We start from the raw sequence: 16,398 nt of genomic DNA, 5'->3' as shown, positions 1-16,398 counted from the left end.
CGGTTGAATGCGAGTTCCCGCCGGAACAGTGAACGTCCACGTCGCGTTGGAAATCACTAGCCGAAGGTGTCCCAAAAAAGGTATGAAAACGTTTTCCATGTTTCACTAGAGAAAGGGCTAGTTAAGCAGAAGTGAGATTTTCCAAGCAAGGATGTAGCCTACGTGATTAACAGTAAATTAAAGGGAACCGTAAAATCTCTATCCAATCTGAGTGGGACCCGAGGTCGCCCTTACCTGATTCGAAAATATGCTAGAGATGAGGGCTAATCGGATGCCAATTTAACAAATGTAACAGCTTTGGCACAAACAATCAGCAAACAATAAACAAATTTAACCAGAATAAAATCTGAAGGCAAGTAACATTTATTTTAACAATTTACTCCGATTTGAATTGTCTATGAGGAAGGGATGCTACGAACATAATTGATTTTGACACTCACGTTTAAGTATTTAGCACGGTTGGCATACCACACGGATATAACCGACTTCCGCTTAATGAGTACAACAATATGTATTGTAGATCTTTCGAAACTGATGTTACGTTCGATATCAAAGATTCGTAGCTTACGTCGAATAAGCAGTTTATTCACTGCGATTGAAGTTTTATATTAAAGATTCTGACTTTGATCGTCAACACCTTATCAACGAAACCTACCAGAAAGAAAAGCTTTACATCTTCCGAATATGCTCACGATTGCGAACAAGCAACACAACTTGTTTTACCATATCGGTTTCAATAACGTTTCAGAGTCAGAAGGTAAAACACTGCTTTGCTATGCTGCGAGGGTTAAGGCAACGTCTTAAAAGTGCACCATTATCTGGTTCTGTTCATGAAAAACGCCAGTTGCTAATGGAAATGTAAACTGCTCGGACCCAATTAAACTTTCAACCATATAACCAATTGATATAAATTCAGGAACAACTGCCCTAGCGTTAACGTCCTTTAGCGCTACAATTTTCCCATGTAGAAAATTATTAATAGTTTTCAACGGTTTTTTTTTTAATGACAAGTTGTCAATAGTGTAACCCTAGGTCACTGTAGCAAGCACGTCCTGGGCCCATAACAGGCAAGCAGTCGCACAAAAACCAGAGAGTTACAAAATTAGTCAAGTTTATTATCTAGAGATGCTAACAATAAATAGAGATGCTAAGTACATTTACGTGGACAGGTTGTCTTTCAGTGTCTCAAATCAAAGATAGAACCACAACAAAATGATGCTTCCTACAAAAACAGTGGCAAAAATGTATACAGCCACCTATAAACAAAACACATATTTAATCCCTAAGCCTACCTCCAACATATTACAATACATACAGAGAAACCAGACAACAATACCAACTCACCCCCTTAAATGGTCAACGACACAATGCTACTGACAACTTTTACGCCTCCGCAGGTAAACAGGAACACCAGTTTTAATATAGATCAGTTCCTTTCAGACACAATGTACATAAGCATACACATTTCCAGCCAGCATAAGATACAAACCCACACCCATTATTTACAACCTACATATCTACACAGATAATGTTACACATGGTAGGTCTAAAATAATTAGGCTTATGTAGTAGTTGATTTTTTATTGTAATGATGAACACATGGAATCATACACCAAGCCTTTGCTTAAGTAAGAACAGTTTTGTGAACGACTGCTGTAGACCAATGCATGGCCTACAGCAGTGTCTCCCAACCTTTTTCAGTTACTGTACCCCCAAAAATTTTTTGCACTGCTTTCAGTACCCCTGAAGTACCCCCTCATGTTAATTTCACTAGTAAGTCTATGGTGTCATGAGTGTTTTCAAGTACCCCCTGTGGAGAGTCCTAGTACCCCTTGTTGGGAACCACTGGCCTACAGTATATAATGTACTATTTGATTTTTGCCAGACCGCGTAAGTGGACTAGGCTAATAAGAACGAATGTCTCTTACTGACTGACTGACTACCCCTTGTTAAATAGCGTAGTGGTTAGAGAAGCGGGCTTGTGAACTATAGGTTCCAAGTTCGTATCTCCTTGCAGGCGAAGCAGCGATGTACGCATTGTGAATTATTTCGTATTGACGAAAACTTTGCTGGCTAAAACTGAAACTTTGTACGGTTATTTTGCGACTGTTTCTGGCATGGAATAGTTCATCTTCAGTCTTACTAGCAATTGCTCAATTCTTATGATTATTCCTAGGAAGTTAGATACTAGTAAGCCTATTACTGGCTAATAAGCTGTTAAAACGGCCAGTGGCAAAAGCAATACAGTTCATCAACGCTATTTGTGGTGGAGGTAAACTTAATAAGAAACGTTAGTCATTTAACACAATCTTCAATGCCATGGCGTAGCGGTCTCATGTGGAAGACCTATGTTCAAATCTATTGAGAGCAACAACACCTATTAATTATTTTGGGTAGATTCCACAATTCTCTCATCTTTGATGAAAAAGTGAGTTATTCTCGCCTTTATTGATAGTTATTGTATAAATGGCATTCACAAATAAAAAAAAAAATTGCCATGAAAGAAGAAAATACGTTCGTATGCCATGAAATGAAATAGCTTTGGTAGACTCGCTAGAAATTGCTCAATTCTTATGACTATTCCAGTAAGTTAGTAGATACCGGTAAAGCTTAATACTGGCTAATACGCTGTTAAAACGGCCAGTGGCAAACACAATACATAGCCGCTATTCAAGGGGGTGGTAAACTTAGTAAGAAACGTTAGTCAGTTTAACTGCATCAGTGTCATTCACAAATGGCCGATATGTGAGGGCCTGAGTGGAACCCAAAAGCAGACAAGGACAAGTAGTGACAGTGAAGGGTGGTTTAATGGTCAAACAGAAAAGCGTATGAGGTGAGTATGGACGGAGTGCTGGCAGGGAGAATGGCTGCAGATGGTTGCATGTGTCCAGGTAGACAGGAAGGTGAATGCAGGTTAGGGCGAGGTAGCTGATCCGGTTGTAGAGGCAAAATCCAGGTGATCCTGTGACTAAGTGGAGAACAGGGTGAGACAAAACATAAAACAAGCAGGTAAGTGGGACTAAGCAAATCTTAGGCTAGGCTGGACAACTTAACGATCCGGCAGGGATGAGACGTCAGGGCTCCGCTTAAGTTCTGCCGGTAAGTGGAGGAATCGGGAACAGGTGTGTGATTACCAAGGGGAAACAGCTGGCACCGGCATCTCCCAGGAGTTGACGCCACGCCCACTAATAGGTTGCCAGGACGACCAAGACAGAGACACAGAAACAGAAGGAAACTGACATGCACACACAATCACAGGGGTGGATCGTGACACAATTAATTATTAAAATGGCCAGTGGCAAAAGAGGATTTGTTCTGGATAGAGGCTATACTGACACCCGGCAAATGTACAGCTCCGTGCTGTAGTGGTTAATGACACAGCCTTTCATGTGGGCGACCCAGGTTCGAATCTCCACGTAGCAAGATTTTCTATTGCGGGCCGGCTGAAATAGGTTTGCCTGGTTTGTTGTTGATTGTAAGGATCAACATAATTGAAATCATAGACTAAACCAAGCATTTGCTTAAAGGGATAGTTAATCTAGAAATCATATTTACCTAAAAATCGTTATTCATCTCTGTCCCGGGCTGTAATTAGCGTTCTTAGCATCGTCCAAATTCAAGAATGGAAACTGTTCATTCCTCTACAGCAAAGCTGCATTGCAAGTGGAAAACTACTCAAAAACACTCCAGACTACATTTAGTAATCTGTCAGGGTAGCATCAATTTCTTTTAAACTGTACACTGACCAAACAGCTGGTGTAATTTGGTCAATCCAAACAGGCACTAGCAAACTATTTCCTACAGCCACTCACACAGTTTAGCAGATTAGCTCAGTTCAGATTAGGAGTGGGACTACATGAGAATTACATGGGTGAGACTTCACCACGATGTTAGAGTGATGAGACCAGATCAAGTCATCGCTGATGTTGACCCAGAGGAACCGGATGTTGTGAACTCTCTCTACTGCAGACCCATTGATGTGTATGGGGGCGTGGTCTCCCCGCCGCTGCTTCCTGTGATCAACAATCATCTCCTTCGGTTTGCTGATATTGAGCTGGAGGTTGTTATAGACTCACTCGTCGTTGTCAGAGATCAGGCCTATGATGGTGGTGTCTTCAGCAAACTTAACAATGGTGTTGGAGACATGAGTTGCCAGGCAGTTGTGGGTGAAGAGAGAGTACAGGAGTGGGCTCAACAAACAGCCCTGAGGGGAACCAGTACGGAGAGTCAGTGAGGAGGAGGTGGTGTTGCCCATCAGGAAGTTCAGGATTCATCTGCACATAGTGGGGTCAAGACCCAGATCCCTGAGCTTAAATGCCAGCTTGTGGGGCACAATGGTGTTGAAGGCTGAGCTATAGTCAATGAACAGCATTCTCACATATCTGTTCATTTTGTCCAGATGAGAGGAGGGTCAGAGCAATGGCATCCTCTGTAGATCTGTTATGTCTATAGGAAAACTGCAGAGGGTCAAGTGTTATAGGCATGGAGTCTGATGTGTGTTTTAACTAGCCGCTCAAAGCACTTCATGATGATTGGTGTGAGTGCTACAGGGCGGTAGTCATTCATGCAGATTACTTTTTGCTTTTTTTGGCACAGGAACAATGATGGACTTTTTGTAGCAGGTGGGGACAACTGACTGACGTAGTGATAGGTTGATGATATCAGTAAAGACATCAGCCAGTTGGTCAGCACAGACCTTGAGAACATGGCCTGAGATGTTATCTGGTCCAGGAGCCTTGCTGGTGTTAATCCTTTTTAGGGCTTTACAGACGTCCTGGTCATTTGTAAACAGCAGCCATCCTGGTCCTTTTGATTGTCCATGCCAGGGATGACGTTCTCAAAGCGAGCGTAGAAAGAGTTCAGTTCCTCTGGGAGAGAAGCCGACACTTCCCCCACACTACTTGTATTGCCTTTTATATTCAGTGATGGCTCTCAGACCACTCCATGTTCCTGGTATTGGAGCCCTTTTAAAGCTTCCAGTCTGTTATTCTAACTCAATCAGCATGACAGAGATCTCCAGCCTGGTCCACGTCAGCACTCTCACCTGTGTTAACGAGAGAATCACTGACATGATGTCAGCTGGTCCTTTTGTGGCAGGGCTGAAATGGAGTGGAATGTTTTTTGGGATGAAGTTCATTTTCATGGCAAAGAGGGATTTTGCAATTAATTTCAATTAATCTGATCACTCTTCATAACATTCTGGAGTATATGCAAATTGCCAACATTGAAATATTTCTGTAATTCTCAAAACTTTTGACCATGCCTGTATAACATGTACATCTCTAAATGTATATGGTTGCCAGCTTCATTGAAAGTACATTGCAGAGGATGTATAGTGGCATTCAGAGAGAGATGTGCTCCACCAGTTAAATAAAACTAGTAGTCAGGAACACTTCCGTAACTGGCAACAGATTTTTCAAGTCACTCTTCTGAGGATCAGGGGTGAAAATAAATTACATTTCTTACTGGTACTGACCTGTGGGTGCATGCACTTCCGTGGACATTGTCTGTGCCTTATTAGCTCATAATAGGCCTATTTGCAATGCAAAATGCATGTAGAATGTATGATGAATATATGTCGAAAACATTTACTTTATTGAAAATACATTTCAGGTATGAAAATGTATTTCACCTTATATTCTGATATGTATTTAAAAATGTATACATTTAACTTTATTCAAATTACATTTCAGGTATCAAAATGTATTTCACCGTTTATTCAGAAATATATTTCAAAATGTATAAATACATTTCAATTTTTTCCAAGTGAATTTCAAAACAATTAATGATCACAGTCCAAAATGACATTCATGTAAGACCAGATTCTCATAACAGACCTGAAAATGATTACCTTTATTTCAACAAGAACACAAACTTAGACCAAGATCTCTTTTACAGCTAAACAGAGTTATTCCCTTAGAGGTATCAGGTGTTAGTGGCTATTGGGACTGGCAAGGAGTGTGGGGTCCCTTAGGTGTAACCCAGGGATGAGGTTTTTGCTGAAATCAATATTATATTGCTGCCAATAATGACAAAATGTTCTAAACAAATGCTGCACACCTGTCTTCACACAGTGAACAACACTTTCAAAATGTTCATCATTAGTGAAGTATTGATGACATCGCTTTTAGGTGTTGAAATACATATAGATACGTTTATAAAATGCATTTAATTTTGGAGTCACCAATATACTCTAATGTACTGAAGCAACCTTGGTAAGACCACAACTCACCCCTCTGGAACAGATATCCTTGTTTGGAGACAAGGCCTGCCAAATGCTACATTTTAAAATGTATTCAAAAATATATTTCCCAATTGTATTGTAAAATATATTTAGTATGTATTTTCCAAATCATTTTCAAATGCATCTCCAAAAATGTTTGATACATTTTGTGTGGATTTGGTAATATATTTGTAAATTATTTCTAAATGTATTAATTACATTTCCTTAAATACATTAATTGGCCAGTTTGTTATTTTTAAATGTATCTCAAAAATGTTTTAAAACATGTTTAAAATGAATTTATTTTCCGTATGGGCGTAATTTTTGAGGGACGTTCATTTTAATAACTAGCCTACTATCAGACACCCCCACACACCTTTATAGCCCTACACATGTACACAGGCCAGGTAGGCTTACACATGTACACAGGCCAGGTAGGCTTACACATGTACACAGGCCAGGTAGAACTACACATGTACACAGGCCAGGTGGGACTACACATGTACACAGGCCAGGTGGGACTACACATGTACACAGGCCAGGTGGGACTACACATGTACACAGGCCAGGTGGGACTACACATGTACACAGGCCAGGTGGGACTACACATGTACACAGGCCAGGTGGGACTACACATGTACACAGGCCAGGTGGGACTACACATGTACACAGGCCAGGTGGGACTACACTTGTACACAGGCCAGGTGGGACTACACATGTACACAGGCCAGGTGGGACTACACATGTACACAGGCCAGGTGGGACTACACATGTACACAGGCCAGGTGGGACTACACATGTACACAGGCCAGGTGGGACTACACATGTACACAGGCCAGGTGGGACTACACATGTACACAGGCCAGGTTGGCCTAATTTGGGCCCAAGCAAAATCCTATTCAAGAAATAAATGATTATCTGATTATCCCTCATTTCTGGCATATTTCAGATTGGATATGGCCGATTTTAGCTACCAGTCGGATTGGGTATTGATTTTACAACAAATTAGATGGATATTTTGGGTGTCGGATAAAAATGTCACAGATACAGTTCGGCAGGGATATACATTTCCTGATCCCACAACGACCTTGACCTTAGAATCATTTAAATGTGTCTTAAATAAGTATTTTCGTAAATTAAGACTGCATTGTTGCAGTAGAGTTTCAAGAAAATTCTCTATACAATACAATTAGTGAGATATTCACTCCACCAGTTAAATAAAAGTAGTCAGGAACACTTCGGTGACTGGCAAGAGATTTTTCAAGTCACTCATCTGAGGATCAGGGGTGAAAATAGATTTAATTTCTTACTGGTACTGACCTGTGGGTGCATGCACTTCCATGAGCATTTTATGTGCCTTATTAGCTAATGACAGGGCTATTTGATGTGTCTATATATCTACAATAAGTCAGATAAACATCCACTTAATTTTATTTATTGTGTTTGTCTTCAGATGGCTGCAAGGATGGACAAAAAAGAACTCATGGTCAAACTGAAAAAGTTGATGTTAAAACAATTTCAACAACTTCAACGCCGCCTGGGGCGGAAGACTAATGATAATAGTGTTAAGAATATGGGAGTGAAAGACACTGTAAGATTTCTAATGAAGAATTACGGTGAAAAGGCCAGTGACGTTTTGTCACAAACTCTAAATCACTCAAAACACAAGAGAAAACAGAGCCAGATTTGTCAGGGTGAGTATCTGCGTTATATCTCAATAGTATGAGTGAGCCTACTGTACATGTAAGCAATAAGACCCAAGGGGTGTGGTTTATGGCCAGTATAACACAGCTAAGACCTGGTCTCATGCACGATTCATTGCAAAGTGCCTGGGCACAGAGCTTAGCCATGTTATATTAGAATTATTCCAAAAATAAACAGATGCCTCACTGTGCTCATAAACCAACGTAATTAAAACAGTGGGAAGTGAGGTCAATGTCATGGTATCCAGTGTCATATCACGGCTATCAGCCAATCCTCATTCAGGATTCTTAACTCCCAATTTCTAAACAATAATATATAATGAATTCTATGCTAGCCTGTATTACAGTTCCCTTTATTATTGTTTAAGATATGTATTACTGGGTGGATGGACTCCATTTAGAATAAAAAACATCTGTATGTTCATCGTATTGCAACAGTTACTTTAATTGCCTTTATCATTCAATGCTTTTTTATATCCTATGGTCTCTTGAACTTAAAATAAGCCTACTGAGAAATGTGTTTTCTAACTTGAGAATATATATTTTTTTTAATCTATGCAGTCCATGAGTATGCTTAATTGTAAGCATCTTGTCAGTGATAAATTATACAGGTACTCCTTTTCATATCTATAGGAAATGACAATGAGAATCAGACATCAACTGCCAGTGCTGTGGAGAACAATGACAAACAGGTAATATGAAAGTGTTGGTAAGCATTACTTGCAGCAAAAGGAATTCTGAATGTTTCTTTATATGTTTTAGGCAATTTAGGGGCATAGAGTTTAGAGTTTTCAGACCAATCAGACTTACATGAGCTAATAATTCTGAGTAAATTATACAAACGTAATAACAGTCTGAGCAAATTTGACTTGACAAACAACCTTACAGATAGCTTTGGCGAGAACCACGCTTCCCAAAAATCTGGAAGTATGTGTGAAAACAGCAACGGTGCTCCAAAGTCACATTGAAACCTGCATTCCAGTTTATAAGATCCCTTTTATAACACTAGTAAAAGTACAAGGTCTTGTTTACATTATGAGAGGGAGACTAAAACGCTGTATAGACTTATCTATGCATAATCATTTCCATAGCTTTTGAATTTACACTGGCATGTTTGAGACTTACCATAATTAAGCAATATGCATGCGCCCTGCACAGAAACGTGATACATTTCAGAGACAATTGTCTTCACACATGCATAACTCTGGGGGTACTCTATTGAAAATGTGGTGTCTCAAGCTATTGATGACTTCAAGTTTACACTTGCAGATAGTTTTCTTCGGTACGTCTCCGAAAATGTAGCGTAATATAAACAAGCCCTAATATTAGGAATTGTTTTGCTGAACCGCTGGGAGTTTCTCACGGCACACCAGTTGAAAACCAGTGCTTTATCACATGCGGTAACTAGGTTTAGCTGTCTGCACTTTAAAATCGAATGCCTTCTCCTTCATTTGGAGCATGGACACTATTGTTAATGTCCTCTTCTGTGTTCCTGATCACCAACCCTATTTACTGTACATTCCTCCTTCCCTCATGTGTTTGCTGGTCATTGTTTGTACCCTGTTCAGATCTTAACATTCTTGTTCCTGCACCTTGTTTTGTTACTTTGAGTTACTTTAAGTCCTCCATTCTTGCGTCGTTGTCCTATCTCAGTCCTTCACTTGTGACAGTGACCAGCCTCCATAGAAGGGCCCAGCGGTTAAACGGAAGACTCGGGAGAGAGGGCAAGTGACTGTTTGGTAGATCATATTTTTTTGGGGTGCTATGGCGGTGGCTGTAGCGACAGGGTTCGCCGCCTTCCGGCTCCGGACCCCTGCAGAAGACGTGCGATCAGGTTAGTCAGTTGTGGGGAGTGCGGCCGCCATAGCACACTGGGGTTTTCAGGCTTTTGTGCGGGACTTCTGCACAGGCAGAACCAGGAGTAGGAGATGGCTCTTCCAGTGTTTTTTGGGTTTTTGGGTCCGGCTGTTCTTGGTGACCTACCTAGCCCTGGAGGTTTCGGCGGATCTCCGGGGTCAACGGCTGCCTCCTCGGGACTAGCCCCCCTGTCCATCCGTCTCGTGGCTTGGGATCCGACGTCCTCTCTTCCTCCGTTTTTCGTTAATGCCCTAACCTGTATTCCTCCTTCCTCCTGTTTGCTGGTCATTGTTTCTACCCTGTTCAGTGCATGGATCTTGTAACTTTGATTTACTTTGATTAAAGTACACTGTTCTCCCTGCTGCACCAGTGTCCCATCTCCCTTGTGACACGGTCATTCTTTTCCTACCCTATACACCAAGGTGATGGGCGTTAGCTGTCCATCTACAGTCACCCATGTTGGAGGAGCACTTGCTGAAAACAGAGTTGCAAATGGAAATTCCATAACAGCAGTTAACGGAAGCATTGTATTCAACCCAACAATAACTGGATGTTCAATTAATGGGAACGTGATCATAAATGAGAGCAAAACTATTTCTGGTAAGAGAAACCGATGTCAGTACTTTTGGGGCAAAAGATGAGTGAATCGCTGTTGCTATGCATACCTAGTTTATTTTGATAGTCATCACATGTTTAATTTCTCTAGACCAAAATAAGGAGGACAGTCACATAGTTGTGGACCCTGGATCTAATCTGGTAATGAAAAAGATTGTTTGGATATTTATTTATATAATTTTTATATGGCTATTCAATTATAATCCAGCACGACATGACTGTTTTAGAAAAGGTGTAAATCTTAATGTCTATGTTACTTCCTATAGAAAGCGTTTTCTGACCACCGCAAGAGGACGGAAAGTAAGTACTATTGAGTTATTGTATCTGAGAAATATAGATTATTACTATCCAAAATAACACGTTTGTTGTACATTGCTTTCTCTTTCTAAAGACATCCTTCGCATCAAAGACAAGATCAAAGTACAACAGAAGAAAAGGTGTGAAACCATACTAGAGGGTATTGCAAACCACAAGAAATCAGAACTTAACAAGGTGTACACAGAGTTGTACATCGTCACCTGTGATTCTACCAGCATCAATAAGGAACACGAGGTGTGGCATGCTGAGACGGCACACCTCAGAGACACCTCGATGGCCTCCATGATAAAATGCCAAGATATCTTTAAACCTGATCAAGACGAAACCATCAGAACTGTGTTGACAAAGGGAATCGCTGGCATTGGAAAGTCTGTAGCCGTTCAGAAGCTGAACTTAGACTGGGCCAACGGAAAATCAAATCAAGATCTAGATTTTGTTTTCCTACTATCTTTCCGGAATTTGAATTTGATAAATGACAAGTACAGTCTTAATAAACTTCTTGAGGCATTCTACCCTCAACTAAAAGAAATAGAAATGATTGTGTATGATGAACACAAGATTCTGTTCATTCTTGACGGACTGGATGAAAGCAAACTGCGACTGGAGTTTGATAAAAACAGGCTGAATCTGACATCTGTGTCTGAGTCTGCTACACTGGACGTTTTGCTAATGAACCTCATTGCTGGGCCTCTTCTACCTAATGCTTTAATTTGGATAACCTCCCGTCCAGTAGCTTCCAGTCAAATCCCTTCACAGTTTATTAATCGAGTTACAGAGATCCGAGGGTTTAATGATGTTCAAAAGGACGAGTACTTTCAAAGAAAAATCAGCGATCCTGAGACGGCCAGACACATCATCTCATTAATAAAAACATCCCGGAGCCTCTACATCATGTGTCATATACCGGTGTTCTGCTGGATGGCGGTAAATGTGCTTCAAGATATACTGCTTAAAGGCAACAAGGAAGGTCCAAAGCCTCAATCTTTGCCTACAACCATCACTGAGATGTACCTGCACTACTTAAGGATCCAAACAAATATCAGTTCTCAGAAACACGGATCTACATCTGCAGGTGGCACGCAATGTACTTTGATGTCAAACAAAGACATCATTTTAAAATTGGGAAAGCTGGCATATGACAACCTGGAAAGTCAAAATGTGCTTTTTACAGAACAGGACTTGAGCAACTGTGGTATTAGTGTCACGGAAGCTGCTACCTGCCCAGGGCTCTGTACGGAACTTGTAGAGTTTGAGTATGGACTTTATCCAAAGAAACTATATTGTTTTGTCCACTTGAGTGTTCAGGAGTTTTTTGCTGCTCTGTACGCATTTCATGAATTTGAAAATAACAGGTTTGACTCACAAAAAGCCTTAAGCAGAAGGAAAGGAAGCTCTAGGATTGATTTTCTCAAAGGTGCCATTGACAGTGCACTGAATAGTAAAAATGGTCACCTGGACCTCTTTACACGCTTCCTTGTTGGGCTCTCTCATGAGTCCAGCCGGGACATCCTTCAAGGCATTTTGGAGAGAACAAACAGCAGCTCAGAATGCCACAAAAAGTTAATTACATACATCAAGAACTTAAAAAGAAAGGACCTCTCCCCAGAGAGATGCATTAACTTGATCCACTGTCTGCTTCAGCTGAAGAACAAAAGCATTCTACAAAATGACAACAATGAAGCCTCTTCAGACACACTGCTTACTCCATTTCAGTGCTCCCTCTTGGCATATAAGTTCATTATATCAGAGAAGCCAGAAGAGTTTGACTTCAGGAATGAAAAAAACATCAGATGAGGGTTTTTACAGACTGGCTCCAGCTTTGCTCTCTTGTACTACGGCGTTGTAAGTATCACTATGATCTGAGTAGCATTATCAAACATGTTTAGGTGTATGTGCAAATTTACACGATTTTAACAGCAATTTTGAACTCGATCTCTTTCGTAGGCTCAACTTTTGTCACATCACACCACTGCAATGTGCAACTGTGGTCTCAGTGCTTCGATCTGAGTTCTCCCGTCTGACAGTCCTAGATCTGGGCCACAACAACCTTGGCGATGCAGGAGTGAAACACCTCTGTGATTGTTTGGGGCACCCCAACTGTAAGGTCAAATCTCTGAACCTCAGCCACAACAATGTGGGAAATCAAGGTGTCGAGGAACTCTGCCGAGTTCTGACACGTCCCAAGTTAAAACTTCTGATTTTGGACCTCAGCTGCAATGACTTTGGGGACTCTGGGTTGGAGTTGCTTGCTTATGCTCTCCATGAAGGCTTTTCACTGCAGGTTCTAAGGTATTTGCAGCAGTACAGATATGGACATTGTCACATTTGGGTTTTCCTTAATTCACTGCAATGAGTACCATGCTAAACTTTGAAAATACTGGGGCTTTTTTTCATTTTCTCCATTTACAGGCTATCTGGCTGTTCAATCACATTGCATGGTGTTGTGAAATCTGTTCTTGACATAGCTTTGAGGTCAGATCCCTTCCAAATGAAAGAGCTAGATCTGAGCTACAATCCCATCAGAGAGACTGATGTGGATTTCCCACAAGAGCTGAATCTGATGTGAGTTAGATTAGAAGTACAAATGTGCTTCTAAATCAATTATTAATGCGTAGCACTAAATATTTACAGATTTTAACATGCAATTTATAAATTAAACAATTTAACAAATGGAACATTTGAGTTATTAGTCTTAGCTTCCAAGAGCTGATATTCTCCATCCTTTTTTGAACATTTCAGAGTTGTCATTCATTATTCTTTATTTTGTTTTTCAGCATGGACCACAGAGCAGAGAGCAGGAATGAACAAGGCCTCTATAAATGTAAATGCATATCAAATGTATCATTCTTACCACTATGAACTGTAATTAAAAATGTTCTTGGTAGAATAATTCACATCTAGGAAGACTGCACCCAATTATAAACGTTTCAGTTGTGATATCAAAGCTTGTGTTGCTGGTAATTCAAATTTCTCATGCTAAAATTTGCACATTTCAGATGCATGTGAACTCACTCTAGACCCCAACACAGTAAACAGTCTCCTACTTCTGTCTGAGGAGAACAGGAAAGTTACTCGCCAGAGGACCAAGCAGCAGTATCCCAACACTGAAGAGAGGTTTGATACATGCAACCAAGTGCTATGTAAAGAGAGCCTCTGCCAGCGACATTACCTGGAGGTAGAGTGTCTACACGATGTTAAAGTAGGCGTGGCCTACAAGCGAATAAAAAGGAAAGGGGTCAGTGATTGTGTTAGACTAGGACACAATGCAGATTCTTGGGCTTTGTATACTTCGGAAGGTAAGAGCCATGCAAAGCACAGCAATATTTTGTACAGCTTACACATCCCTGAAATCAAAGCAGGTGCGCCTTATAGATTAGGAGTGTTTCTGGATTGGCCAGCCGGAATTTTGTCTTTTTATATGGTCAACAATGGGAAACCGGTCCCTCTGTATGCATACTACTCCACATTCACTGAGCCCCTTTATTTTGCAATTGGACTAAATTCTCCGACTGCAACCATTTCTCTGTAAACCTGTAGTTTCTTTCCTTAAAGAAAGTTGTTGTGGTGTGATAAAATGTACAATCTTGTATTAAACTGGAAATCCCCTGGCTTAAATTCAAAGGTGTGTGACAATTGTTAGTCAACCACCAAAAGTAAAAGCTTCCTTGGTGGTTAGTTGGATAATACATTATTAGATGTTCATATTTTACACATAACAATGTATGCACTCACTACCTTTAAGTCACTCTGGATGAGAGTCTTATGACTTAAAGGGGCACTGTGTAGAATCTTACCGCTAACAGGGTTATAAACACTGAATTGTTTGAATTCAGTGTTTACAACAATGAATTCAAACAATTACAAATGGCCCCTTTAAATGTAGTCTGACCTTTAGGATTTGTTGCATGACAGTAAGTTGACCAGATCACCGACTAGGCCTACCTTTTAGAGACCTGCAGTGGGTGAAGAAAGTCTGCAGGAATTTTCTGTTTTAATACTGTTCTGTGTTACACATGAGTGAAAAAGGACAGTGAGTTTGTGAACCTTGATAGTAGAACAGTCTGCGTACTGAATCTCTCTGTGAAACCATTCCTTATGTAATTTGTGGGTAAGGTGTGAGTCTGTTAGGAACCTGGCCGTATGCTACACTGCTTCGATTGGCAATGTCAATGCCCGAGCAAAAGTTTCAACTGGTCTACACCAACCTTTTAGTTGTCACCTTTTATCTTCATTTATGTGCAACAAAGGACAGCCTTCCTCTCTGCAGGGGGAGACAAAGGTTTGACCTTGTATGAATGGGGTCATAAAGGCTTGAACCTCCTTCAAAGTTACCATTGGCTTCTTGGTAGCTTTTCTGAACAGTCTCCTCCTTGCCCGGTCAGCCAGTATGGAGGGACGGCCTGATCTATGGTGGGTGGTTTCTGGGAGGTGCCATACTTGGTGGGTGCCATACTTATTATTATTATTATTATCATTAATAATAATAATTATTATTATTATCCCCTGACCTGTGCCTCTCCACAACTTTAGTTCAGATCTTTTGAAAGTACCTTTCTGCCCATAGTGGATTCTTTGCTTTGAATTGCACTACTAAGCACTGGAGATATTGTGGGTTACTGTGTGTAAATAAAGCTGGAAAAAGTTTGATTTTGTGTTTTCATATCAGGCTGTAAGCTGTGAAGGTAAACAACAACATTGTAAAGGGGTGGTGACTTTCTGTACCCACTGCATTAAAATGACTCAAACATTTGTCTTGTCTCCATGTCCTTATCTATTGCATTCAATAAAGATGCCCCATATAAAGGAGTCGACAGATTACAACCTGAAAGGCCTGAACACTTGCTTTGGCTTCTGTGAGTTAATTGCACTTACCAGGTATCCCAGGTCTAAATTGATCCCTGAATAAGAGGATGAAAACCAGAAAAATGTTGGCCCAAAAGGACTGGTGTTGCCTACCCCAGTCCTTTAATCTTAAATCCAATAAGAAAATGATGGGACATGATCCAGAAAGTTGGGAGGACTTTTCCAATATGTTGAGACAGATTTTGTCTTAGACTGATTAGGCAAGAGTACATTTTAATGTATTTTTTTAATGGTGCACCACGTCATATCTAAACCTAATACACCGCCCCCCCCCCCTCCACACACAATAAAATTATATAGTGGAAATATCTTCCAGCCATGCTTACAACAAACAATTATTTTACTTTCCTTGAGGATTGAACCAGTCCAGACCTTTGAAGAAGATCTGATAACTTAAACACAGCTTTTTCTTTCTCATATAGACAGGGAGTGTCTTGTCTTTAAGGGGGCAGGGTTAACACTCCCTTTTCATCATTGCTATTCTTATCCCCCTTTTCTTGGTTGTTCAGAGCACTTTTAAATTGTAGCAACAGGTTATACACAGTGACTGGCCTTGCAGGTTTGGCCTCCACTTCGTGACCTTGCTTCATTTAACAAAAATTAGGAGTGGTCACTTAATTTTTTCCAGAGCTGTATATTGTATTCACAGGATGACTATGCTAATTATTGTCCCCACCCATTCTTGTGTAAGTATTGAATGTATTTCCAGCTGCCCTCAGAGTTGTAAACTCCTCTCTCCTTGCCAGTATTAATTAAACAGCTAATTGTGCCAAGATAATTTTGTCTCTGTACATACTTAAATACAGGGATCCTGCTTGG

At 40.5% G+C, this 16,398-nt stretch overlaps 2 protein-coding genes across 2 annotated transcripts; both read left to right on the top strand.

The window, feature by feature from the left end:
• Window positions 1-12,752, top strand: LOC105007700 (protein NLRC3). Its single transcript, XM_029123069.2, has 8 exons — window positions 1-80; window positions 7,677-7,917; window positions 8,560-8,618; window positions 10,206-10,383; window positions 10,490-10,539; window positions 10,665-10,698; window positions 10,790-12,558; window positions 12,661-12,752. The coding sequence occupies exons 2-7, from the start codon at window positions 7,677-7,679 to the stop codon at window positions 12,508-12,510; spliced, it is 2,283 nt and encodes a 760-aa protein (XP_028978902.2). The 5' UTR covers window positions 1-80; the 3' UTR covers window positions 12,511-12,558; window positions 12,661-12,752.
• LOC114840288 (stonustoxin subunit alpha-like) lies at window positions 12,595-15,450 on the top strand. The gene is made up of 5 exons (XM_029123202.2): window positions 12,595-12,602; window positions 12,661-13,005; window positions 13,126-13,278; window positions 13,491-13,537; window positions 13,713-15,450. The coding sequence occupies exons 1-5, from the start codon at window positions 12,595-12,597 to the stop codon at window positions 14,243-14,245; spliced, it is 1,086 nt and encodes a 361-aa protein (XP_028979035.2). The 3' UTR covers window positions 14,246-15,450.
• The last annotated feature ends 948 nt before the right edge of the window (window positions 15,451-16,398 follow it).

This window comes from Esox lucius, chromosome 11 (genome assembly GCF_011004845.1).
Source record: "Esox lucius isolate fEsoLuc1 chromosome 11, fEsoLuc1.pri, whole genome shotgun sequence".
In the NCBI taxonomy this organism is placed as follows: Eukaryota; Metazoa; Chordata; class Actinopteri; order Esociformes; family Esocidae; genus Esox; species Esox lucius.
This window is presented reverse-complemented; position numbering and strand designations above follow the sequence as displayed.

Coding starts and splice junctions, on each gene's coding strand:
- LOC105007700 (XM_029123069.2), top strand. CDS start 7,677: ATGGCTGCAAGGATGGACAAAAAAGAACTCATGGTCAAACTGAAAAAG. Junction 7,918..8,559: donor ACAGAGCCAGATTTGTCAGG/GTGAGTATCTGC, acceptor TCATATCTATAG/GAAATGACAATGAGAATCAG. Junction 10,540..10,664: donor TGGACCCTGGATCTAATCTG/GTAATGAAAAAG, acceptor TACTTCCTATAG/AAAGCGTTTTCTGACCACCG.
- LOC114840288 (XM_029123202.2), top strand. Junction 13,006..13,125: donor TTTTCACTGCAGGTTCTAAG/GTATTTGCAGCA, acceptor CTCCATTTACAG/GCTATCTGGCTGTTCAATCA. Junction 13,279..13,490: donor CCACAAGAGCTGAATCTGAT/GTGAGTTAGATT, acceptor TTTGTTTTTCAG/CATGGACCACAGAGCAGAGA.